Source organism: Xenopus tropicalis, chromosome 9 (genome assembly GCF_000004195.4).
Source record: "Xenopus tropicalis strain Nigerian chromosome 9, UCB_Xtro_10.0, whole genome shotgun sequence".
Lineage (NCBI taxonomy): Eukaryota > Metazoa > Chordata > Amphibia > Anura > Pipidae > Xenopus > Xenopus tropicalis.
This window is the reverse complement of record NC_030685.2, coordinates 49,120,859-49,148,834: the sequence shown is the minus strand read 5'-3', so window position 1 is coordinate 49,148,834 and position 27,976 is coordinate 49,120,859. Positions and strand designations below refer to the sequence as shown.

Sequence of the window (27,976 nt, the reverse complement as noted above, 5' to 3'; positions counted from 1 at the left end):
CTCTTATCTACCTCTTTTGCATTACATATATGCACTAGTTAGCTTAGCCTCTCGTCTTTGTCCTAACTATTCAGCTATACTATAGAGCTTTATTTACTCCACTCTTCTACCACTACTTTCCCCAAATCTTCTATGGGATATTTTTCCACTTCTGTACCCTAAAACCTTTCCTGATATATTTCCTGATGCCTTTGGCCAGTGATCCCCAAACAGTGGCTCTTGAGCAACATGTTGCTCACCAACCCCTTGGATGTTGCTCTCAGTGCCCCCCAAACCAGGTAATTTTTTTTCTAATTCCTGACTTAGTGACATGTTTTGGTTTAGTAAAAAACAAGATTTACTACCAAAAGGAAAAACAGGGCAAAGGAGCCCTGTTCTTCCATGTGATAAGCACAGGCCTCTATTGTAGCCTGCTTCTGCCAGCCTATGTTTATCCTCCCACTCACCCTTTAGAAATGCAACCCTGCTGAACTCAGGCTGCACTGTATTCATGAGAAAAACACAGGTCATTGTACTGTGTTTTTGTGTTTTGGAGTGCAGATATGTGTGGCAAATCAAAAAAAAGTGCAGGGCATGGCACAAAGTGCAAAACAAAAAAAAATACAGTTTGTGCGCATTTTGTTTCACTGCGCACCCTGACCTGCACTTAGTAAATGATCCCTTTAATGTTTGCCACTCACGCTTCCAGACAGTATATTCAAATCTCAAACTGAACAATCGTATCAGCTGATATAAGAGAAGGTGTTCTCAGATAACATGCTAGACCTTCTGCACTCCAGTGGCATTCTACATATTTTGGATTTGACAGTCTGTCTTCAGGGTATCTGATTGACTTTTTTCTGGCTCACTGTTTGAATCGGTTTTACACTTAAATAAGTAGCCTAGCGAAAATTATATGTTATATCAATGTCAGTAAACATTGTCCATTTATATGTTTTACCTTGAGCTACCATTTTGTAATGTTATTTGGGTTTCTGGCTGATCACTTGACTGGATATAATGCAGGTTCTTACTACTACAGGAAGAAATGTGAAAGTAAAAGACAGATATTTATAACATTTATTGGCTGATATAACAGCACATATGTACCCCTGGTTTTTGTGCGTTTAGTGCCTTATACTGCAAAAGGCAGGCTTTACTGCTAAAAATAGCAGTTTTCCTTTGAGATTATCCAGTGCTACATTCTACTAGAAAATAATATTTTTCATTAAAAAGCTTAAAAAATAAAAAAGTGTTTCTCACATAAGATGTTTCTTTATAAGATACATTGTTATCGAGAACTGCTATAAGATATATATTTTGCAGATTAACTTTGTTTTTTTATGTTTGCAGCTTGGTTGACAGTAGACCAAAAACTAGCAGCCCTTCAAGAGCATCAGATGCTTCCTCTGTCCAGTCAAACCGTCCTACGGAACCAGAATCTCAGAGTAAGTCTCCTGCAGCCCTTAGAATGGGAGTGCATAGGCCAGTTTAAATATGGGTGATTTGCATGGGCTTGAAGAAAATAAAATAAATAAATAAAAAGATATTGAAGACAATTTTCTACATGTACAACATCTGCTTTTAACTCAGTACTGTATATGCCTTAGGAAAAATATCTGCTATTTAGTACTTAAAGTAGGTTTTGTGCATGCTGGAAGTAATACAAATCTCCAGAAATGCCACATCTTGCCCAGGCTCCTCCATTTGAGAGCCTTTTTATAACTGAATTGCATTTACTATTTTTTCTCAGAAATTGAAATATATGGTAATATTTTGCTGTAAGGGTTTTGTAGTGGAACAGCTAAAATCCTCTATAGGATATTACCAATTGTGGCACTAGCAGAGGTGTTGCACATCAAGTGAATACAAACTGTGTGTAAACAAAGAATCCAGGGTTTTAAATACAAGTATAAGGTTTATTATCCAGAATGTTCAGGACCTGGGATTTTCCAATAAGGGATTTTCCATAATTTTGATAATCATACTATAGGTCAGCTTAAAATCTTTAAACATGAAATAAACAATCCGCTTGTTTTTCTACCAGTATGAATTCATGCAGCTTGGTTAGGATCAAGTACAAGATAATGGTATTGGACCTATTATCCAGAATGCTTGGGATCTAGGGTTTTCCAGATAAGTGATCTTTGCCTAATTTGGATCTTCATACCTTAAGGCCTACTAAACATTGTTCAACCATTAAATAAACCCAGTTGGATTGCTTTGCCTCCAATCACGATTCATTATATTTTAGTTTGGATCAAGTACAAGCTACTGTTTTATTACTATAGAGAAAAAAGAAATCATTTAATCATTAAAAATTAGAATTATTTGCTTTGGGAGATGGCCGCTCCATTATTCAGAGCTTTCTGGATAATGGGTTAGGTAGGATTTAAGGCAAATCATTTTTAAAAATGAATAAGCTATATGGAAAATGCCCATTTTGCAATTCTGAGCTTTCAGCATAACTGGTTTCTGTATAATGAATCTCATACCTGTACTTTAATTTTTATACCATATATAACAGGTGAGATGCTAATATTATGTCAAAAGTAACTAACAAAGCAAGAAAAGGGGAGGTACATGAGCTTGGTGAGTGCTTATGAAAAAATGGCTGTGTAAATTTACTGTAGCACTAATTTTACCATTGAAGCTCAAATAACAGAAAATTAAGTCACTGTGAAAGGGGGCTATCTATTTTACTTCAGGGGGCCACACTTTGATTTTCTGCTTTATAGCGTTTTTTTTCATAAGAATGTTAATGGCTATCAGGTCGTACACTCATGTAAAACTCACAGAAAATCATTTGCAATAATATGTTCCACCTGTGTATGTAAAATGTGCTGATCCTAATAAATTATCAATTCCTAACCATATGATGACTTTTTGCTTGCATTTTGCTTGAACCCTTTGCATTCTGAACTGAAGTATATAGGAGGTCGTATAGTTCCCTTTATAGTGAGAGTTTCTGCTTGTGCAAGCACTATTATTAATCTGCCTACACAGCATAATTTGGGGGCATCACAAGACCAGTACTTGTTGCAACACTTTGTGACTAAAAATGACTAAGAAATTACGCTCCTTATGGTTTGGGGTTCTTACTAGCCTAAGGCAACCACAGCCCTTTAGCAGTGAAAATCTCTAACACCAAGTATGCCCCCTGTAGCTCACCAACGTTTCTGCTAATTCACAACACATGCTCTGTGGTACTGTCAGTTGCCTGAGCATAGCGATTAACTTACAATATACTGTATATATAGAATAATAAAGTCATGATGCAAGTACTTCAGATTTACCTTGCAGTCATTGCAGTTTGTATCTAAATTTAATAATAAGCCCCATAGCATCAGCTTCTGTGACGAGTGAACTTCATTTCCTGCTTGATAATTTACAACAACCCCTAAGTTTTTACACCTGGCACCGTGCAATTGTATCACTTAGCCTTAGTGGGGTGATTTATAAACCCTCAAAGGCAAAAAAATATATTGCATCTACCTCTTCTTCACTTAAAAAAGAAGCATATTTGCAATATACTTCCATCAGAAAGTATAGTTTCTTTAAAATAAGCAATTTTCAGATTTTTATGTTTGTTTATCATTGAGGCTAAACTCTGTGAGAAACAAACCCACTCTACTTCTTTGCCCTTTGGAATGCAAAGCAGCGCTGGTCATTTCTCTCTGCTCTAGCTGGACAGCTGTCAAAAGGATTTCTGCAATCAGCTTCCAGAGGGAGGGGAGATGAACGGTGAATTGAATTGCAGAAAATCGCTTATTTTAAAGGAATGGTAAAGATTTTCTAACTGAAGTGTGTTGTAAATATGCTTCTTAGGTGAAGAAGCAATAATTTACTCCCCCTTTAAGAGTCTCTTTTCCAGTGTCGAAGCTATTCATTAACTTGCAATTTATTTTAAAACATTACTCATAATTTACTGGGGCTTACGGATTTCGCTGTTAACTCTTATCAAAACAGTTAAACACATTTTGACACATCGATCTTATGTGATAAAGATGTCAGTTTGTTAAAAGCCCTTTTATTACTGTCATGAACATTTACCAATAAATGTGGTAGAATTTGAACTGCTGGAAAACCTTTTTTTTTCTTTTCTTTAAACTCTCTCTTAGTCCAATTAAAATACTAGAACAGAAACTGTCTAATGTGTATGTTGCTCATGCATGGTTGTAAACTATTTTGAACAGCACTTTAACAATTCCTACATGTATGTTTTAATTTATTCATTTTAGGCAAAAAGCCTTCAGGGGTTCTATCCTTCTTCCGTGGTACTGGAGGGAAAAGCCCAGACTTGTCTGCACAGAGAAAAGAAACATTGCGAGGCGCAGATAGTGCTTATTACCAAGTAGGCCAGACTGGCAAAGAGGGTGCAGAAAGCCAAGCAACAGAACCACAAGGTATTGTATCAAAAACATCTTCCACTTATGAAATAATCAAGAATAGAAAGATCTCATAATCAAGAGCTGCTCCTGTATCAGGAGTTTTTTCATGCTGTACTATGTGCTTACTTGTATGACTGCAGATAAAACGACTAAATTGGTTACCTTGGCCAGACCAGGTATACTTGTACTTGCATTTCTTAATTGGGCTGCTGAAGTTTGACTGGGTGTTGGTTAAAAAATAGTCAACCTGCACATCACTATAGAATGGCATACATTTTTAAATAAATAAAAAAAGTTACATTTTAGTCATGCAATACAGTCTCTCTCCCAGTACAAATCAATAAAAGTTCTCTATTGCAATGATATACAGTGGCTTGCAAAAGTATTCGGCCCCCTTGAACTTTTCCACATTTTGTCACATTACAGCCACAAACATGAATCAATTTTATTGGAATTCCACATGAAAGACCAATACAAAGTGGTGTACACGTGAGAAATGGAATGAAAATCATACATGATTCCAAACATTTTTTACAAATAAATAACTGCAAAGTGGGGTGTGCGTAATTATTCAGCCCCCTTTGGTCTGAGTGCAGTCAGTTGCCCATAGACATTGCCTGATGAGTGCTAATGACTAAATAGAGTGCACCTGTGTGTAATCTAATGTCAGTACAAATACAGCTGCTCTGTGACGGCCTCAGAGAATATTGGGAGCAACAACAGCATGAAGTCCAAAGAACACACCAGACATGTCAGGGATAAAGTTATTGAGAAATTTAAAGCAGGCTTAGGCTACAAAAAGATTTCCAAAGCCTTGAACATCCCACAGAGCACTGTTCAAGCGATCATTCAGAAATGGAAGGAGTATGGCACAACTGTAAACCTACCAAGACAAGGCCGTCCACCTAAACTCACAGGCCGAACAAGGAGAGCGCTGATCAGAAATGCAGCCAAGAGGCCCATGGTGACTCTGGACGAGCTTCAGAGATCTACAGCTCAGGTGGGGGAATCTGTCCTTAGGACAACTATTAGTCGTGCACTGCACAAAGTTGGTCTTTATGGAAGAGTGGCAAGAAGAAAACCATTGTTAAAAGAAAACCATAAGAAGTCCCGTTTGCAGTTTGCCACAAGCCATGTGGGGGACACGGCAAACATGTGGAAGAAGGTGCTCTGGTCCGATGAGACCAAAATGGAACTTTTTGGCCAAAATGCAAAACGCTATGTGTTGCGGAAAACTAACACTGCACATCACTCTGAACACACCATCCCCACTGTCAAAAATGGTGGTGGCAGCATCATGCTCTGGGGGTGCTTCTCTTTAGCAGGGACAGGGAAGCTGGTCAGAGTTGATGGGAAGATGGATGGAGCCAAATACAGGGCAATCTTGGAAGAAAACCTCTTGGAGTCTGCAAAAGACTTGAGACTGGGGTGGAGGTTCACCTTCCAGCAGGACAACGACCCTAAACATAAAGCCAGAGCAACAATGTGTGGTTTAAAACAAAACATATGCATGTGATCTGTGGCAAGATCTGAAAACTGCTGTTCACAAACGCTGTCCATCTAATCTGACTGAGCTGGAGCTGTTTTGCAAAGAAGAATGGGCAAGGATTTCAGTCTCTAGATGTGCAAAGCTGGTAGAGACATACCCTAAAAGACTGGCAGCTGTAATTGCAGCAAAAGGTGGTTCTACAAAGTATTGGCTCAGGGGGCTGAATAATTACTTACACCCCACTTTGCAGTTATTTATTTGTAAAAAATGTTTGAAAATGTTTGATTTTCGTTCCACTTCTCACGTGTACACCACTTTGTATTGGTCTTTCACGTGGAATTCCAATAAAATTGATTCATGTTTGTGGCTGTAATGTGACAAAATGTGGAAAAGTTCAAGGGGGCCGAATACTTTTGCAAGCCACTGTATGCATATAAATGATATGACAATGATACCATACACCTAATAAGGCTTAAGTTTCATTTTACTGATGTCCCTTTTACTTGAAATAAAGTGCTACAAAATTTCAGCACTGAAGCTCAAGCAGCCTTTTGCTCTTTACCAGATAGCCCATAACTCATATCATGCAAAACAACTGACATATAGTTCATTGCAGGAATTGCTCTTTTTCCTTTGTTACATTGCAGTAGTATATACTTGTTCTATCTGCTTGTTTTCGATTTAGAAAATCAATTTGGCTTTGATAGATTTTTCTTGCTCACATGCCTAAGTTTTGATTAATGATACTAGTAATTACAGTGGAGTAAGGGCCTTTTGGTCAGAACAAGAACAAATGCCATGCATAGCATAAAAAAAACACACATGCCGCAGTACAGTACAATTGGATATTTAGCTGCACAACTACTTTTTACGGGTTTATTTCTTCACACCAGATCGGGTCAAGTGATGTCTGAAATGTTTCCTATTTCATTGGTCCTGTATGTAATATTATATACACTTATCATAACCCTCATGCATTTGAACTGGTGTGCCTTTGTGCTGTTTTGCTGTTGGACATTGTAACAAGCTTTCTGGTGCAGCTAAGGCCAATTGCAAGCTTGCATCTAAATCTAAATCACAGAATATTTTAACCTTTTATACACAATGCACTGAATCCCCCACATGAAACAGTTTTTGGTTAATATTGGCTTAAGACAGTTCCCAGTTGGCATCTGCAAAAACAATACTCTTATGGGTGTAAATGTTTGGTGAAGTAGAGTCACAGTTCATCAGAGGAGAAAATTCACAGCTTCCTAGTTGCTTATGTATAGGACTTAAGGGACATAAGGGGTGAACTCATGTTCATGTTTTGCTAAATACATAGTAACATAGTAAGTTGGGTTGAAAAAAGACATACGTCCATCACGTTCAACCATAATGCCTATATCTAACCTGCCTAACTACTAGTTGATCCAGAGGAAGGCAAAAACCCCCATCTGAAGCCTCTCTAATTTGCCGCAGAGGGGAAAAAATTCCTTCCTGAATCCAAGATGGCAGTCGGACCAGTCCCTGGATTAACTTGTACTAAGAGCTATCTCCCATAACCCTGTATTCCCTCACTTGCTAAGAATCCATCCAGCCCCTTCTTAAAGCTATATAATGTATCAGCCAGTACAACTGATTCAGGGAGGGAATTCCACAACTTCACAGCTCTCACAGTAAAAAATCCTTTCTGAATATTTAAATGGAACCTCCCTTCTTCTAAACGGAGTGGGTGCCCACGTGTCCGTTGGAAGGACCTACTGGTAAATAAAACATTAGAAAGGTTATTATATGATCCCCTTAAATATTTATACATAGTTATCATGTCACCTCTTAAGCGCCTCTTCTCCAGTGTAAACAGACCCAACTTGGCCAGTCTTTCTTCATAACTGAGACTTTCCATACCCTTTACCAACTTAGTTGCCCTTCTTTTGGACCCTCTCTAACTCAATAATGTCCCATTTGAGCACTGGAGACCAAAACTGAACAGCATATTCTAGATGGGGCCTTACCAGCACTCTGTAAAGGGGAAGAATAACCCCCTCCTCCCGTGAATCTATACCCCTTTTAATACAGCTCAAAACCTTGTTTGCCCATGCAGCTGCTGTCTGGCATTGCTTGCTACAGCCAAGTTTATTATCTACAAGGACTCCAAGGTCCTTCTCCATTATGGATTTGCCTAGTGCAGTCCCATTAAGGGTATAAGTGGCTTGCATATTTTTACATCCCAGGTGCATGACCTTACATTTATCCACATTAAATCTCATCTGCCACTTAGCTGCCCAGATTGCCAGTTGGTCAAGATCCTGCTGCAAGGATGTCACATCCTGGATAGAATTGACTGGTCTGCAGAGTTTTGTGTCATCTGCAAACACTGATACATTACTCATAATACCCTCCCCTAGGTCATTTATGAACAAATTAAACAAAATTGGACCCAGTACAGAACCCTGAGGGACCCCACTGAGAACCTTATTCCAAGTAGAGAATGTACCATTAACAACCACCCTCTGTACCCGATCCTGTAGCCAGTTTTCTATCCATGTGCAAATGACTTCACTAAGACCAATAGACCTTACCTTAGAAATCAGTCGTTTGTGGGGAACGGTATCAAATGCTTTGGCAAAATCCAAATAGATTATATCAACTGTATCCCCACTGTCCAACTTCTTACTTACCTCATCATAAAAAGCAATTAAATTGGTCTGACATGACCTGTCCTTCATAAAGCCTTGCTGATTACTGCTCATAATGGCATTCTCCAGTACATAATTTTGTATGTGATTCCTTAACAAGCTTTCAAATAACTTGCCCACCACGGATGTCAAACTTACAGGCCTATAATTGCCAGGCTGAGATCTTGCTCCCTTTTTAAATATAGGAATGACATTCACCTTCTTCCAATCCCTAGGTACCATACCTGATGAAAGCGAGTCTGAGAATATCAGAAACAAGGGCCACTGTAATTCTGCCCCTAGCTCTCTCAGTACCCGAGGGTGTATTCCATCTGGCCCAGGTGCCTTGTTTGCATTTATCGTGTGTAACCCTTTAAGCACCATATCCTGTGCCAACCACTGTGTAGTTGGAGCTGAGGTAACAGTGCAGCTATTGGGTCCCACTGGCTCCCTCTATTGTATACACAGAAGAAAAGAACTGGTTAAGCACATCTGCCTTTTCTGTATCCGCTGTAACCATATTATTACTATAACTCAATGGGGCCACACCCTCAACCTGCATCTTTTTACTATTAATATACTTAAAAAACTTTTTGGGGTTAGTCTTGGCCTCGGCCGCGATGCGCTCCTCATTTTCTATCTTTGCCTTCCGGATTGCTGTTTTACAACGCTTGTTATAGTGTTTATATTCATTAAATGCAGCTACTGTCTCCTCTGACTTATATTTCTTAAAAGCTTTCCTTTTTTTCCCTATTAAAGGAAAAGTAACGCTAAAAATTTTTAACTAAAAAATCTATTCTACCCTCCCCCAATAATTGCCCTATCCTAAAAACTATTTGTTATTTATAATGCTTTAGAAGAAAATACCTGTAAAAAACTTGGCTTCCGGTCGCGATATGGCGACACAGGGAAAGTTTCAGGGGAATCGTTCACTATGTGGCGATCGACTGATCGAGTCTAGCCTTCCTTCTGTATAGGAAGGAGTCAGGCTAGACTCGATCAATCGATCACCGCATAGTTAAACTTCACCCGATACTTTCTCCTGCATGGCCATATGCTTTGTGAAATGACCGAAAGCCAAGTTTTTTACAGGTATTTTCTTCTAAAGTATTATAAATAACAAATAGTTTTCAGGATAGGGCAATTATTGGGGGAGGGTAGAATAGATTTTTTAGTTAAAAAATTTTAGCGTTACTTTTCCTTTAACTTCTTTACCTCAGAGTTAAGCCACATAGGGTGATTCTTAACACTTCTACTTTTTCTTATTATTGGAATAAATTGAGAACAGTAATGATTTAATATCATTTTAAATGACAACCATTTCTGCTCTGTGTTTTTATCAGAAAACATAATGCCCCAATCTATGCCCTGAAGAAATACTACTATAAAAATCCTAGATAAGTATATAAAGAGCTGAAGAGTTCACATTTGGTGAACTGTGTTGAACTCTATTTTCACACAACACAGCAACAGGTTTTTTGTTTTTTAATAAAAATCATTAAATGCCAGTATCACATCAACTAAGGCAGAAAACAAGTTGAAATATTATCTGTGATCACAGATTGTGGCCTTATGCAGATTATACATGGGCACTTACATACACACAACATTGTGAAACCTTATCACAGGTGGTGCTTATGACAGGACAGTAAATAGCATTATAGTGTTAAATGCTCCAATAGAGAACTGGGCCGTTCCTAACTATTTGCTGACAAAAAAAGCAGAAAAGGGGGTTGGGTAAAAATAGCGTTGCACATTATTAAACTTTTGTCCTATATTCTTCCTTAAGATGACGTTGATGGAGTAGATAAGCAGAAGAAGGCGTTTGGCAATCCCCATGTGGAGCTACGTGAGTATGATTTTGTAACAGTTTCTGATCTTTAGAGAATTTTTTGAAAACATCAAATTTCCACTTAAAAGTATTCTAAATCACTATTTTCACATTTATTTGCATTTGCCAGGTATAAACATTATCCTGTTTATAAAAGTTTTACTAGCTCTTCATGCACAAGACCTCCAGTGTTATCAGTTTTTTTTTTTTCTGATCCTTAAGGCTAATGCCAGACGTGGTGTTTGGCGTATATTTTCGGCAAGCCGAAAATTTCTTGCCAAGAATAGCACCATACGCCTCCTACCTGTGCCTGCACAGGCGTTTGGTGTATATTTTCAGAAAGCTGAAAATATATGCTATACACCTCCTTCCTGGGCCTGCACCCGCATGAATGAAATAAGCTTGGGTGCAGGCACATGTAGCCGATATCCGCCAAAAAACGTGAGACTTCATATCTTTGGTGGATATCGGCTACATGTGCCTGCACCCTAGCGTATTTCATTTATGCGGGTGCAGGCACAGGAAGGAGACGTATAGCGCGATTTTTGGCTGGCCGAAAATATACGCCAAACGCCACGTCTAGCATTAGCCTTAACAAGCTGATATCAATAGTTTCACACCAGGCTTATTTTCAGCCTGCAGATAAACACAGGCTGAGAATCAGCCCCTCAGCCTACCCATGTGCAACCGGAACCCACTGTGTCAGCCTGGGAGCAGTTTTTGAAATGCATACTTGCGCATTTCAGTGTCGAAATACAATCTGTGTGCCTGCACCCAGGCCAACACAATGGCTCCGGGTGCAGTCACAGTAATAGTCTGATCCAAGAGAAGGAGCTGATTTTCAGCTTGCTTTTATACACAGGCCAAGAATCTGTGGCATTAGCCATATTGGTCAGGATCAGCAGGCCAGCATACACACACACATAGCACTCATTGGCAGACGGACGTTATACTGTTAGAAAAAGGGGTCATGGCATGATGAGAATAAATAGTCCAGCACCCCAAGCCTATTATAAAGTGAGCCACACAAGCATGAAAAAATGTCTTTGGGGATGCCAAATAAGGGCTGTTATTGACTATTTGGTGGCCCCAAGTTAATCACTGCCCTGCAGGAGGCTCTGCTGGAAGTAAAACTATGTTTTTGTGCTTCTAAAACTTGCCTTAAAGCCAGAAATTTAAAAATGGGCACCTACTTTTAGGTCACTGGGAGCAACATTAAAGGGGATGGAGAGCAACATGTTGTTCCTGAGCCACTGGTTGGGGATCACTGATATAGATGATAGCAGTGGACACTAGCAATATACAAACTGAAATTTAACATATGCCCTGGCATTTCAGTTACACTGAAGCCCAGAGCCCCTCTAGGCCCAAAATAAATCCTAGGTCCTTGGCAGCTAGCACCAGACCCTCTGGTGTACCAGAATATTTAGATTGCTACTCAAAGCCTGGCACTGGGGGCCTTAGTAAATTATACTGTGAGAAGCAACCAGTCATGACACTCTAACCACATAATATAGTGGGACGTAGTGGTTAACAGCATTACAAAAACACCATATGCAAAGGGCACAGGATACTGGCAACACAAGTATGTTATACAGTGAGAGGCAATGGCTAATGGCACCCTAAGTATATTACATAGTGAGGGGAAGTGGATACAGACATCACATACATATTAATTTAGTGAGAGGTAGTGGCAGCTGACACCCTAGGTAAATAATGTACAGCATTAGGCATTGAGTGCTAACACACAGATATATATAGTGAGAGACAGTGAGTGCTGACATCTGAAGCACTAAATAATGAAGACAAATTGCAAAGTTGCTAGGAATATACTATTCATAGATACTTTGCAGTTTGTCTTCATTATTTATTTTTTTCATAGTTTTTAAATTATTTGCATTCGTTGTCTACATCTTTCCAGTTTTCACATGGGGGGGGGGGTTACTGACCCCGCTAGCAAAATTACAATTTTTTTTTTTTTTTTTTTTAAGGCTACAATTTTATTTTTATGGTTACTTTTTATTCCTTATCTTTTTATTTATTATTTATATTCCAGTCTCTCATTCACACCACTGCCTGATTGCTAAGGTAAACAAGACCCTAGCAACCAGATAGCTGCTGAAATTCCAAACTTGAGAGCTGCTAATCTAAAAGCTAAATAGCAGTTGCCTCAAAATATCAAATAAGGTCTACATCATACTAAGGGGCACATTTACTTATCCACGAACGCTCTGAGCGTTCATTCAATCGGTCCAATCGTATTTTCCGCGACTTTTTCGTACCTTTCGCGACTTTTTTGACGCTTGCCCGACTTTTCCGTATTTTTTGCGGGAAAAAATCGGATCGATTTTGCCGCTGTTTACAATCGTTCGGTATGAAAATTTTGTGACTTTCGAATCACCAATATGATATTATTGTGACTAATACGATTTTTTTTGTAAGCATTTTCGTGATATTTGCGATCTTCAGAAATTTTCGTTTCCAATCCGAATTTTTCCCATTCGGGAAAAGTTAATTTCAAGGGGAACAACCCATTTAAAGCTTTTACAACAGTCTTAAGATTTGCTCAAACATTTGCTGAAGCAACATTTCAACAAAATCCCCCCTAATGCAGGTTGAGGAGAGATAGCACATGCTTTTCTACAGTCGTTGGTTTACAGTTTTTTCCCTGTTTATCTTACAAAGTTACATAGTTACATAGGGTTGAAAAAAGACCATTGTCCATCAAGTTCAACCCATCCGAGTAAACCCAGCACACAACCTATACTAACCAATCTATACACTCACATAGATAAACTATATATACAACCAGTAATACTAACTGTAGATATTAGTATCACAATAGCCTTGCATATCTTAACACATGTGTGAATGCACTAAAGGTTAATTGTCCAGTTGAATGATTTGGGAATACAAAACAACTCATGCATTTCATTCATTGTTAGTATGTAAAGAAAGGGCAAAAGATAATTTCTTCTTTGATCTACAGCAGCATTCCTTAATGTTTTTTTTAGGGGGCCGAAATTAAGTTAGTAAATTTGTTTTATGATCCAATATTTGGAATTGCATGACCCAGTTATGCAAGTTCATATTATTAAAGGGAATCATGAGACTCACCCATTAACAGAAGTTTTGTCCTATACAGGTATTTTAATTTTCAGCAATATTTACATTATGCTATAAACAGGTCCTCTTAGAGAGCACAGCAGGTGCATTATTGGTCTGCTCCATTTCCTCTGCAGATATTGCTTATATTAGTGATGCCTTCTGGCAGGTTAAGGCTAGGGCCACATGATGTGTTTTCCCTAGCAGATAAAATGCAATACCCCCTCTCGTCTTTTGAAATGCAAAATTATTAATTTGGTCACCAAAATTCTCCTGGTGTGTGCAATACCGTGCCTGTCAGTGCATTTGCAGACATGGGGACGAATAGAGTGCATCTTCGCCAGCAGAGAGAACGCACAGTGTGCCCCTGACCTTATAGCAGTGAGCTGTGCTGTAAGTCTGTGAGGAATAAGTATTCTCATAGTGGGAAAGTCTACGATGCAACTCCGACAAGTAGTTATGGGGCCAAGTTTATACATTTGTTTATCCAGTTTATTGTTTTGTTTTTTTTAATAATACATACATATATATATAGTCCACATTGAATCGGCACTCACCGCTCCAAAAGCATTCGCCGGGTGCTGACCAAAGGGTAGACAGCAGATTTGTAGAAAGCACTCACAGCATGGATAAAGTAAAAAGTTTTCTTTATGTTTATTTAGAACATCGCATCTACGCGTTTCGATCCTCGTGGGATCGTCATCAGGATGGGGAAGGGAAGTGAGGTGCAACCATAAATACAAAATTCGACCAATCAAAAAATCCCAACAAATTTACATACTCAATCACAATGTGTATGTGAGTCATATCAATTTAAATGCCTAATTAATAAGTGTGTCACATGAGTTTAAAATCTCTGGTGATAAAAGCAATTTCATTAAAAGTGTACATAATATTGCTAATGTGAATTAATCTTTTGTATCATAATACCAATAGCCTAAATAAACACAGAGGCTAGCTAAACCTAAGTATGATTGAAAGTGAAGCAAAAAATATCATACCCAAAAAGGAGACGTGATAAATATTCAAATATCATAAACTCAATGGAGCTAGCTTGCTGGCAGCATAGCCCACTCCAGAGAGTCAGATAAATAAAGTGAGTAAGTGCATAAATACAAATAAATATAGGGAGACTTAAAAAGATTAAAACCATAAGCCCTGTCCATAGCATACCAAACAACACCGAAGGATCTCAAATAGGAGGAATAAATCTCAATAGCAACAAACAGTATAACGATAATCAAAAATTAGTTATAAATAGTGTATTGCACTCCATCGAGAGTCATTCAGCTGAATTCATAAAAAACACGAAAGTGAGAACATTTCTTTATTGCGGTTAGCATTGACGTGTAATTACTTCAGGTTCGAACGGACATTCTATTTGCAAAAGACTGGCACAGCGATGGGCTCAAATGTGGCCCCCTCATATGCCAATTTATATATGAATTCTTTTGAAACTGAGTTTATCTATCCTGTTTATATGGATCAGATCTTGTTATATTGTAGATATATCGATGATATTTTCATTTTGTGGCATGGGGACCACATTGGAGCAACATTGTTCGTGGCCAGTCTTAATGCTCTTCCTACTCCTGTCAAATTTACCTTAAACTATGCTAAAGATATAATTGATTTCCTGGATGTGAGGATTTTTCGAACACCTATGGGTGTTGGTACCACCTTATATCGTAAAGAAACGGATCGCAATACTTTGCTCCATGCTCATAGCTTTCACCCACCATCTGTGATTAAATCAATCCCCTACACACAGTTTCTAAGAGTGTTTAGAATAAATACTGATTTTGCAATTGCCTCACAACAAGCCTTGGAGATGTGTAATCGTTTTATTGAAAGGGGATATACAGCGGACTTTCTTCACAGTGAAATGGAAAAGGCGATTAAGAGAACACGGGGGAGCTCATCTGAGGCTCGGCCAAACAAAACACAGTCTGAACGGATGGTTTTTGTCACTAACTATACGCCGGTGAGTCATGATGTCAACAATGCACTTAAAAAACACTGGCCTATCCTACAATTGGATTCTGGCTTACCCTTTACCCAGATGCCCCCTCCAATATGTGCATATCGCCGGGGTCGCTCACTTAGGGACATATTGATGGTGACTGATCTCAAGTCTGAATCAAGTGGAACATGGCTGAAACCCGGCAAAACAGGATGTTTCAAATGTGGTGGATGTATAACATGTGGATGTTTAATTACGGGCAACAAATTTGCTCACCCCCACACCGGGAGAAAGTATTTGATCCGATATAGATTGACCTGTATATCGGACCATGTAATTTATTGTATCATGTGCCCGTGTGGCCTATATTATATAGGTAAATGTGTTACATCCTTCCGGATACGGATGAATAATCATAGGTCCGTGATCCGTGCTGCTTTGGCCTCTGGCGAGTCTGACACTCCTTTAGCGAGACATTTTGTACAACAAAAACATTCACTGCCCATGTTGAGGGCTATTTTAATTGACCACATTCCTCTCCCGGCACGGGGTGGAGATCGGTCCAAACTACTTCTACAAAGGGAGGCCCGGTGGATCCGGAGATTGGACACTATTGCCCCGCGTGGCCTCAATGAAATGTTCTCACTTTCGTGTTTTTTATGAATTCAGCTGAATGACTCTCGATGGAGTGCAATACACTATTTATAACTAATTTTTGATTATCGTTATACCGTTTGTTGCTATTGAGATTTATTCCTCCTATTTGAGATCCTTCTGTGTTGTTTGGTATGCTATGGACAGGGCTTATGGTTTTAATCTTTTTAAGTCTCCCTATATTTATTTGTATTTATGCACTTACTCACTTTATTTATCTGACTCTCTGGAGTGGGCTATGCTGCCAGCAAGCTAGCTCCATTGAGTTTATGATATTTGAATATTTATCACGTCTCCTTTTTGGGTATGATATTTTTTGCTTCACTTTCAATCATACTTAGGTTTAGCTAGCCTCTGTGTTTATTTAGGCTATTGGTATTATGATACAAAAGATTAATTCACATTAGCAATATGATGTACACTTTTAATGAAATTGCTTTTATCACCAGAGATTCTAAACTCATGTGACACACTTATTAATTAGGCATTTAAATTGATATGACTCACATACACATTGTGATTGAGTATGTAAATTTGTTGGGATTTTTTGATTGGTCGAATTTTGTATTTATGGTTGCACCTCACTTCCCTTCCCCATCCTGATGACGATCCCACGAGGATCGAAAAGCGTAGATGCGATGTTCTAAATAAACATAAAGAAAACTTTTTACTTTATCCATGCTGTGAGTGCTTTCTACAAATCTGCTACATATATATATATATATATATATATATATATATATATATATATAATTTTTTTTTTTTTTTTTTTGGTGTGCAAAAAGTAGTTGACCTTCCTGGATTAAAGTTCAATCTATCATGTCCCAGTGCATAATGAACAAAGCCGCAAACAAACAAGCTCTTTACACACACTCGTGCTCTGTTTTCTTCGCTATCATTAGTCCAGATTATTATAATGGGATTTAGGAATTAGAACTTCAAAATAGCATAGCAGGTAGTTTGACACTTAGATGGTGTTGTTTCATTCATTTCTACAGAATTCTCAGATGCAAATGCAAAATTCTACTGCCGGATTTATTATGCTGGAGAATTTCACAGGATGCGCAAAGTAATTTTGGGAAGCAGTGAGGATGATTTTATACGCTCCCTTGCACACTGTGTTCCATGGCAAGCTAGGGGTGGAAAGTCTGGTGCAGCTTTCTATGCAACAGAAGGTGAGACACAAATTGTTTACCAACTGCTGAAAATTATGTTTTTGTTTTTTTCCCCCAAACATTAACAAAAGCTTGTGCTGTGAATCTGTAAAAATAATTTACTGGGGGTCATCTTCAAAGGCACAGATCTTCACTGGTAAAGGGTTGGTCTTGGGCTAGTAATAACTCCCAAAAATAACATTTTGATTTGGCTACTAGAGGTCATTGGTTTATTTGAGTTTATGAACTCAAGAATAACTGTAAAAAAGAGTGAAATACAATAAAGGGATCATTTACGCCTGCAACTGCAGTGAGCAAAGTATGCAAAGTTTTTTCCCCACAGAATGCAGCAGTTTTCCCAGAATTCCAGCATTGTTGTGTTGACAAGGAGACATTGCACCTGATGTGATTGTGGCCAGTGTTTCAAAATGAATACTGTTGTTTAGCACTTTGTCGCAAAACCAACACAATCAATCCTAATAAGTCTGGTTGACATCATTTCTAGTGTTTGGCCTGTAAGTGATGCATGCTCTCTATTCTATAAAAAGTGCACTGCATCCATCGGCACAGGGTGCTGAGGGACTGGAGTCGAATGTAGCTCCAGGGATCCTTACATCAATAAATGCAACTGTGCTCAATTTGGAATGCAAGGCAGGAAGCACTAAGCTGTGCCAAGTGTAACTATACGAAAGTGGACATAATGCATTTTGACACAAGTGCCTTATATAAATGGAGAAAATTGGGGAAATTTGCAGGATTGCAATCGCATTTGCAGTCATACTGTAATGGATCCCTTCAGTGTCAATTAACACAAACATTTGTATCCAATTGACTGGCAGGAAAAAGGATAAGAGACATCATATTTTAATATGATATATTATAGGGGAGAGCTTTGGGTATTAAGATTTACAAACACAGAACATGACAGAATGACCACCAACATAGTTAATACTGAGGCATGTACACCTCAGTGATTAGCTAGACATCGCTCCCTTGTGTGTAATCCCATGCAATAACCTGTTTGGCACACTGTATCAAGCCACTGGTTTGATGCATTGTGTACATTTTTAATAAATGAAGTAAAAATACATTTTCCATCTCTGCTCAGTAAAGTCAAGCTCTTATAAGTAGAAGGGGGCATTTTTATTCAAAAGTAGAGAGAATGCATTTTCATTTACTAAACAGCTTCAGAGCAGTTTTTTTTTCTATTCAAATGCAGAAACATACAGTATCAGTATTTAGTGACAGAGCATGTTTATGTAGAGTTTAGTCACTGACATTTGATCTTTTCTACAGATGACCGGTTTATTTTAAAACAGATGCCTCGTCTGGAAGTGCAGTCTTTCCTTGATTTTGCCCCACACTACTTCACGTACATTATAAATGCTGTTCAAATGAAGGTATGAGAATATGTGATTTTTATCTCTTCTGATCCAAAACATTATGTTTATAAATCAGGTGGTGTTGCATATGGGCTCTGGCACGGGGAAATTAGCCACCGCGTACGCCATCCCATCGGCGATTTACATTTTCACTGGTGGGATGGCATTTCGGGGAGATTAGTCGCCCGCAAACAGGGAGATTTTTCGCGGGCGACTAATCTCCCTGTGTGCCAGAGCCCTATGGAGGCTTTTTAAGCTAGCAAGGAGTTTTTTTCTATAGAGGATGTGTACAATTATTGTTAAGCTGGAGATTATATGTATATACGTAACATGTATGATTCAGTTATCATAAGTCTCTAGCAAAAATATATTCAGACTTTTTACCAGTTTACATTCAACTAAATAACAAATCATATTTTTTTTAAATTCTTTGAAATGCTGAAATGCAAATATATAACATTTGTAGAGTATAGAAATGTATTAAAATAAAGTGTTTGCAGCATGCCATTTTAAAAACATTTTTTCTGTGTATTGAACTGTATTTTCTTTTAAATGTGTTTCAGAGACCTACAGCCTTAGCTAAGATTCTAGGAGTGTATCGAATTGGTTACAAGAATTCTCAAAACAACACTGAGAAAAAGTTGGATCTTCTGGTCATGGAAAATCTTTTTTATGGCAGAAAAATGGCTCAGGTAAAAAAAAATGGTATTGCAAATACTAAAAATGTAAAATTAAATGTAATGTTCTGATGATGTCATCAAACCGATGTGCTGTGTAGGTCAGTTATGGAAGGGAAAATACAAATATATGGAATATCCCACTAAGGGCGCAAGGGGTCCGCAGACCCACAGAAAAGTCTCTCAAACTATAGCTGTGGACAATTTGCCCCCTAGGATGTGTTATTAGATATTTAAATGAACTTTGTGTCAATGATTTATATATACACAGGGCTGAAACATTAGTACTTTTAATACACTATTTTAAAGATACAGCTATAAATTTGATTCACTTTTGGCACCATAAACATATTATGACCTTTTTTTTTTTTAATATAATTTTTTTTTAATAATTTGAACTTTCAAAGGCTATAAGCACAAATAAATGATAAAACAAAAACTCTTTCTTTTTCCAGCTTCAGTGTGTATATGGTTTTATGTATTTTAGAACATTTATTTTTATTAAAGGCCTACTACATAACAAGCAATAATTTAACAACTTAGTTCAGCTTCTAGGTTCATGTGTGCTGTCTGTTATTCTCCTCTAGGTATTTGACCTAAAGGGATCTTTAAGAAATCGGAATGTTAAAACAGACACCGGAAAAGAGAGCTGTGATGTGGTCTTGTTGGATGAAAATTTATTGAAAATGGTGCGGGACAATCCATTGTATATAAGGTCACACTGTAAATCTGTCCTGAGAGCTTCCATACACAGTGACTCTCACTTTCTCTCAAGCCACCTTATAATAGATTATTCTCTACTAGTGGGTCGTGATGACACAACAGATGAACTTGTAGTTGGAATTATTGGTGAGTTCCACATTACTTTTTTTTATTTTTATTTCATAAAAAAAGTAGAATTTCACTTAGATGTGGCGAAATCAAGTGTTTCTTAGTATTTTACTATTGATCATTCAGATATTCTACACAAATAAAGGAAAGGATTGAACTACCCAGCAAGGGGAATTCAATGACTCAAGTAAACAGAAAATAATGCAACTGGTGTAATTGAATAGAGTCACTGACCCTTGATACCAGATAGATATTTAAAAGAAGAACTAAAGTCAAACTAAAATGCAGCTAAAAATGTGTCCTTGTGCACACAGGTGTGTATTTTCAAGTAGTTAGCTGTAATACATTGTCTAGAAAAAGGGAAAGCACACCAAAGTATTTGACGTAACTGTCCATTAAAATCTGAATAAATGTAAATCTGTCAACTGCAACTATGCTCAATACACAGAAAACAATAAAGAAGTAGGCATGTCCGATCTTTGGGTAATAAATAAATGCAGTCCTCTATTTTTCTGAAAAGCAGTAATTAAAAAAAAAAAAATCCCCAAAGGCTTTAATGTTGCTATCACAGAAACCCCTCACTCTGTCCGCTCTAAGCACTATAAATATTTATATGTTGAACACACACTGGTAATCACAGTAATGTGAATTAATTATTCAAGATTATTCAGATTTTATTATTGCTCTGATGAAAACCAAGGCTTATAGTGTTCCTTTCCACTTGAATATTAAGAGCATACAATGTGTACCTGACTGGAATCCCAGTTGACTGCCTGATTTTTGAGACTCCTGCCATGAGTCATTAACTCCTCCCTGACTGAGACATATAGACTGATGGGAGCCAAATACAGCAAGTCACTTCCAAGACATATACATACAAATATGTGCACACACAGTGTACAATGGCCAGGTCTTCATTTTTTCATTATATACATTATAATATACATTTAGATTGTATTATATAAACTTAGATACTCTTTGTTTGTAAGCTCTACCTTTTGCTCAAGAGGGTGCATTATAACCATATATTAAAAAGTTCCCATAGGTATTGTTAAAACTGTTGCAGTTGCAGCCATATACCAGGGAAAGCAATATTTTTAAAAATGGATCTTGACAGAATGTGATTAATATTGCAAAAAATGACAAGAATCCATTCTCATTCTTTCCTCAGTAGGGCTCGATCAATATGGCTCCCACGTATACTCGTATATGAGATAATCCCTTAGCAAGTAAGCCTGCAAAACAGCCTCTGTGACATTGTTAGCCTCTATATCTGCTGCATCATTGTTAATATTCTAGATATGCTCCAATATCCACTGAATATCTTTATTATCTTGCCACATTGAGTATATGGCAGGGTGCATTTAGTGAGATATAATACTTTTAGTATTGCAATTGAAGTGCTAAATATGATGTATTTTACAAAATCTATTTTTAATCCTATGTAGCTACTTGATGTTGGAGACACATTTTTTTCCCACAGATGGAGGTACCCTCCTTCCATTGAATTGACCTTCCCCCTCTAAACCCCAAATGCCTCCTTAACAATGCATCATTCAAATTTGGGGCTCTTCTAGAACTTATTTTGGCATAATCCCTTAATATAGAGAAACGGTACTGGATCTGCTTTTAAATCCAGCTAATGTTTATCCTACTACAAACTTAAATTATATTGTAAACAACTTTTTATTATTCATATTTTTATTAATTTATGGAGGAAGTTAATGCTTGTTTATTCTAACAAAGTTGCTTGTGGTGCTGGGAGAAGTAGCAGTCATTATTTTCCAAGAGCCTTTTCAGCATTTCACTGGTGGAAAACTGGTGGTTTTCTAATTGTTTTTGTTTTTTTTTTTTCCAGATTACATACGGACCTTTACATGGGACAAAAAGCTTGAAATGGTAGTTAAGTCGACTGGGATTTTAGGCGGCCAGGGTAAGCCCAATGCCACTGGACTTGTTTTATTTATAAATGAAATTTTGAGGGAAATAGTACATGTGTAGTAGTAGTAGTAGTACATAGTATTTTCTGTTTTTATTTGGTGATGATGCCATATTGAACATGCACACTAGCTTATACATTTAGTTGTAAATAGGAACCTGCAGCCTTGTGTAGCTTTTCTGATCTATAACTAAAACATCAGAGGGGAAGGCACTTAGCACCTTTCTTCTTAACCTAATAATGCTTATTCCTGTTTGGAGGTTGTTGTTTTAAGCTAAAGCTAGATGGAAATTCTTATATATATATAGAGTATATAAGAGATGTATAAGTATATAAGTGGTGGACTAAAAAGGTGATCAATTTCTGCTGGCGTACATAGAAAGCTGTACATGGTGGAGAAAAGAGGTGCACAAAGAGGGGCTGTTTTGTTCTGCTCACAGTGTTATGATTTGTTATTGTATCAGTTTGGAATCTGTCACTGGCAAGGATCAGCCAGGATCAATAGGAATGTTGAATTGAATGCATATACAGTGGTGTGAAAAACTATGCCCCCTTCCTGATTTCTTATTCTTTTGCATGTTTGTCACACAAAATGTTTCTGATCATCAAACACATTTAACTATTTTACACAAAATGCAGTTTTTAAATGAGGGTTTTTATTATTTAGGGAGAAAAAAACCCAAACCTACATGGCCCTGTGTGAAAAAGTAATTGCCCCCTGAACCTAATAACTGGTTGGGCCACCCTTAGCAGCAATAATTGCAATCAAGCGTTTGCGATAACTTGCAACGAGTCTTTTACAGCGCTCTGGAGGAATTTTGGCCCACTCATCTTTGCAGAATTGTTGTAATTCAGCTTTATTTGAGGGTTTTCTAGCATGAACCGCCTTTTTAAGGTCATGCCACAACATCTTAATAGGATTCAAGTCAGGACTTTGACTAGGCCACTCCAAAGTCTTCATTTTGTTTTTCTTCAGCCATTCAGAGGTGGATTTGCTGGTGTGTTTTGGGTCATTGTCCTGCTGCAGCACCCAAGATCGCTTCAGCTTGAGTTGACGAACAGATGGCCGGACATTCTCCTTCAGGATTTTTTGGTAGACAGCAAGCCTTCCAGGTCCTGAAGCAGCAAAACAACCCCAGACCATCACACTACCACCACCATATTTTACTGTTGGTATGATGTTCTTTTTCTGAAATGCTGTGTTACTTTTACGCCAGATGTAACGGGACACGCACCTTCCAAAAAGTTCAACTTTTGTCTCGTAGGTCCACAAGGTATTTTCCCAAAAGTCTTGGCAATCATTGAGATGTTTTTTAGCAAAATTGAGACGAGCCTTAATGTTCTTTTTGCTTAAAAGTGGTTTGCGCCTTGGAAATCTGCCATGCAGGCCGTTTTTGCCCAGTCTCTTTCTTATGGTGGAGTCGTGAACACTGACCTTAATTGAGGCAAGTGAGGCCTGCAGTTCTTTAGATGTTGTCCTGGGGTCTTTTGTGGCCTCTCGGATGAGTTGTCTCTGCGCTCTTGGGGTAATTTTGGTCGGCCGGCCACTCCTGGGAAGGTTCACCACTGTTCCATGTTTTTGCCATTTGTGGATAATGGCTCTCACTGTGGTTCGCTGGAGTCCCAAAGCTTTAGAAATGGCTTTATAACCTTTACCAGACTGATAGATCTCAATTACTTTTGTTCTCATTTGTTCCTCAATTTATTTGGATCTTGGCATGATGTCTAGCTTTTGAGGTGCTTTTGGTCTACTTCTCTGTGTCAGGTAGCTCCTATTTAAGTGATTTCTTGATTGAAACAGGTGTGGCAGTAATCAGGCCTGGGGGTGACTACAGAAATTGAACTCGGGTATGATAAACCACAGTTAAGTTATTTTTTAACAAGGGGGGCAATCACTTTTTCACACAGGGCCTTGTAGATTTGGAGTTTTTTTTTCTCCCTTAATAACGTAAACCTTCATTTAAAAACTGCATTTTGTGTTCAATTATGTTATCTTTGACTAATAGTTAACGGTTTTTGATGATCAGAAACATTTAAGTGTGACAAACATGCAAAAGAATAAGATATCAGGAAGGGGGCAAATAGTTTTTCACACCACTGTATATAACAAAATATAGGGTTTTATACAAAATCTGGCATGTTACATTATATATTTGGTGACTTTCTTTTGCATTTAATCGCCTCTGGGATTTTGCTTAGTGTGACATTTGCCAAGAATTGCAATTAAGAGGAAAACACATTTAGTTTTGAAACTGTAGCAAAATGTTATAATCAAGGTTCCACATCTAATTTTAACCTATCTGTATGAATTTTACAGTGATAAATGGTAACTAGGATACAACTGCCAGTAATTTAGGAAATGCTCTTGTTTAAAAACAATATAGAATGAAAAGAATTCCTTCTGTATGCTTTGAAGCAGTTATAATGGCAAATTAGCAGAGAGCATCAATTGACAGCAATTTTGGTTTACTTGTAATGTCCTTATCACAGCAGCAGCTGGCTATAAGAGGAAATCTTAACGCAAAACATGAAAAGCTTGTATGAAACCATTTCTACTTAAAGCATATGCCTTTTAAATATTGTCTATTAAGGATACACTGGCTATATGCTAGTGAATATGGAGATAAATAAATGCTGATATATTTAGAAATGCCATATCAAGCAGTTAAGCTTTGACGTAAACAGTTTGATGTATTACGTTAGTGATTTTATTAAAGCTTTAATTTCAAATATATCTCAAAAGCTATATATGAATAATCTTGGAGTGCTATTATTATCTCGTTCACCGTATTACTGTATGATAAACTACAAACAAATAATGATGCATAGGTCATTTAAAAAGTCACATTATATTTGTCCTTGTTAATAAAACAGGCTTTTTAGCTTAGATAATAGCTGTGCGTTTCAGGTGAATTGGGATGAGGATTACACAAGTTTTATCTGTTGTGTTAGTTGCATGCTGTGTTTTTGTTTGGAATTAACTTCAAATAAATTTCCAACAAAGACCTGTTAATTCTTTTCTGTGTATTATACTGTATATATAACGGAGCATGTAGCCCAGGTAGGAAATGTATCCACTATTTTACTCCCACTTGTGATTTTCTAGACCCTTGTTCCTTTGAACAAATTAGCTACAAATATATTTCTTTTTATTTTATTGTGCCACACAGTTTACTGCCTCTCCAGATTAGAGTGGTTAACCATAATAATGCTTTTCAGGTGCCACATCTCACTTCAGCTTTATTACATTTAGTACTGCTAGCTGTGCTATTCTGCTATTGAAAGATCTGAATTTAAGGGCACCTATCATAGAAAAATGTTCTTTTCCCCACTGGAGGTGCTGGCTAATAGAGCCCAGACTCTGTTAGCACTGCCAGTAGGGGAAACATTGAGGCGTTAGTTCTCATTGATGCTACTGAGCACTGGCGAGTACTGAAACCAACTGAAAATTCATGTGTTCGAATGCTTAAAGCTGTCTGACACATTCTGAAAAATAGACTACCCCTGTAAATTGGTAGGTGTTCTTTGATAAAAAAAAAAAAAAGAAACCCAGCTAAATCCTGACAGTACATATTCACCCTTTACTGCAAAATTGCCATCTTTACAAAGAATTTTAAAACAATATAATGAAAGAAGAAAAAACAAAAATCATACAAAAACCTGGTTGCATTGCTGTGAACACCATTTAATAGCCAAGGATGTGTTTGTATATAGAATCAATTAACACATTCAGTCTCATCTCAAATAGTAGTTAGTATATACCTGACAAGTAAAGTGACTCTGATTGAGGTCAAATAAAGTTGGCTGTTCCTGTATATGACTATTCTGTCTCATATTCCAAAAGCCGTGGTCCACAAAGGACTTTTAAAACTTGAAAGAGATTTTATTATTTAAAAAGTTATCAATCAGGACAGGGGGACAAAAATGTATCCACATAATTAAACAGTCTATGGAGCACGGTGAAGATGGTCATCAGCAGGAGGTCCCTCCAAGGATGGTAAGAAGACAAGTAGAAAACTGGTCAGGGTTGTTCCCTACATGTCGTCTTCATACGTCTGGGTTGTGGGGTAGGCAAGCAAGAACTTTACTTGCATAGAAAAACATACAAGCCTGGCTAAACTTTGCAAAAACGTATATCCAGTCTCCCACAACTATGTGGAAAATTGTACTATGGTGTGATGAGACCAAGTTTGAACTATTTGGTCATATTTCTAAAAGGTATGTTTGGCACAAAATAATAGCATATTATCACAAGAACACCATACCTACAGTGAAGCATGATGGTGGCAGCATCATGTGTTGGAACTAGTGCTAGTGGATGGTATCATGAATAACTGCAAGAACCAGTCACAAAACCTTTAAGCATCTACTAGGAAGCTGAAGTTAAAGAGGAAATTCGCCTTTCAGTATGATGACAAACATACCTCTAAATCAACAAAACAATGGCTTCGCCAAAAGGGACTCAATGTTCTGAAATGGCTCAGCCAGAGCCCAACCTTAATCTTATTGAAAATCTGTGGGGTGACCTGATCTGTGAGCTGTGCACAGAAAAATTTTTTTTTAAGAGGAGAGGGCAAAAATTGCAAAGTACAGATGTCCCAAACTGGTAGATTGTTGCCCAAAAAGACTGTAATAAATAAATGTAATAAATGCTGAAATAAAATCAAAAGGTGCGCCAACCAAGTATTAGTTTAGCGTGTGTGCACACTAATGCAACCAGGTTCTTGTATGATTTCTTTTTTTCACTAAACTGTTTCTGATTTTCTTTCCGCTTATTTGTTTAGATTGCAATTTTGCAATAAAGGTGGAATAAGTTGCTGCTTGGATAAATGTTTCATTCCATTAATGCTTATTATGAGGATATTCCCTGCTAGGAAAATGTTGTGAAATAAGAAGTTGCATGTACAGCTGGGAATCCTTCTAGATTCCCCAGACTGGTCTTTAATAATATGCTCCTGTAAGTTTTTTTTCTTTTTGCTACAGATGATGCTACAATAGAGTATTCAAAAGAGAGTAAAGATATTTAGGAATATATTTATTAACGAACTAGGAAAGATGTGAAGTTGACATATTATGGATAATTTAATTTATGGATATAAAATATGAAAATGTACTTTAATGTTTCTTTTATTTCTAAACAGGAAAAATGCCAACAGTAGTATCACCAGAACTCTATAGAACTCGGTTCTGTGAAGCAATGGATAAGTATTTCCTGATGGTTCCAGATCACTGGACAGGCTTGGGTGGAAACTGCTGATGCACCAATAAGAAAACCTAACAATGAAATCTGTTCTTAAGGCACAATAAACCAATTCAAACAAGCACCCGTTCCTCAGCAAGACAAGTGAGGAAGACCTTAGACATGAAGTTCAAATCCTCCTCTTGCTTAACCTAAATACCATAATTATCTAAACCAGAATATTGATGTACTGTAAGATGGAGATTGTATATAATGTATATATTTAAAACATAGATAAATGTATTCAGTTGAATATACTTATTTCTCTATTTTAGATGTCTGTGCACTGAAACTCTTAACGTTTTTTATGTTCATGAAATGCCAGACACAAGCAATTGTGTGTGACTGCTGTGCAGCCAATTCCCTATTTACATTTTAGTTTATCTTGCGTGTTCAAACTTGCAGATTTTGCAATATTCTCTAGTAAGGGCATTGAAATATGTGTTTCTCTGTGGTCTTTTTCCACCTTTTATGAGCACAAGTGGATATAATAAGTGAACTCTTTTTTTTTTCTTTTTAATTAAAAAAAGCACACCAAGTATTTGTTCATTTATTAGTGCACTAAACAGACAACTATTGTGCTATACCTAATTATTACAGAAAATCTTTTTACCACTTCAAAAACAATGCCAAGGCAGCACTTTAAATACCTGGTTACCTCATGTATTATCCAAATTATAAATAA

At 37.4% G+C, this 27,976-nt stretch overlaps 1 protein-coding gene across 1 annotated transcript in view; it reads left to right on the top strand.

The window, feature by feature from the left end:
* pikfyve (phosphoinositide kinase, FYVE finger containing) overlaps positions 1-27,791 on the top strand; it is a gene marked incomplete at its 3' end in the record, with an annotated part of 124,852 nt that extends 97,061 nt beyond the window's left edge. Inside the window, 9 exon segments of the mRNA NM_001375305.1 lie at positions 1,333-1,427; positions 4,221-4,385; positions 10,306-10,365; positions 17,068-17,244; positions 18,520-18,623; positions 19,169-19,297; positions 19,870-20,131; positions 21,972-22,046; positions 27,194-27,791. Of these exon segments, the coding sequence (NP_001362234.1) occupies positions 1,333-1,427; positions 4,221-4,385; positions 10,306-10,365; positions 17,068-17,244; positions 18,520-18,623; positions 19,169-19,297; positions 19,870-20,131; positions 21,972-22,046; positions 27,194-27,309 (1,183 nt within the window).
* Between the last annotated feature and the right edge of the window lie 185 nt (positions 27,792-27,976).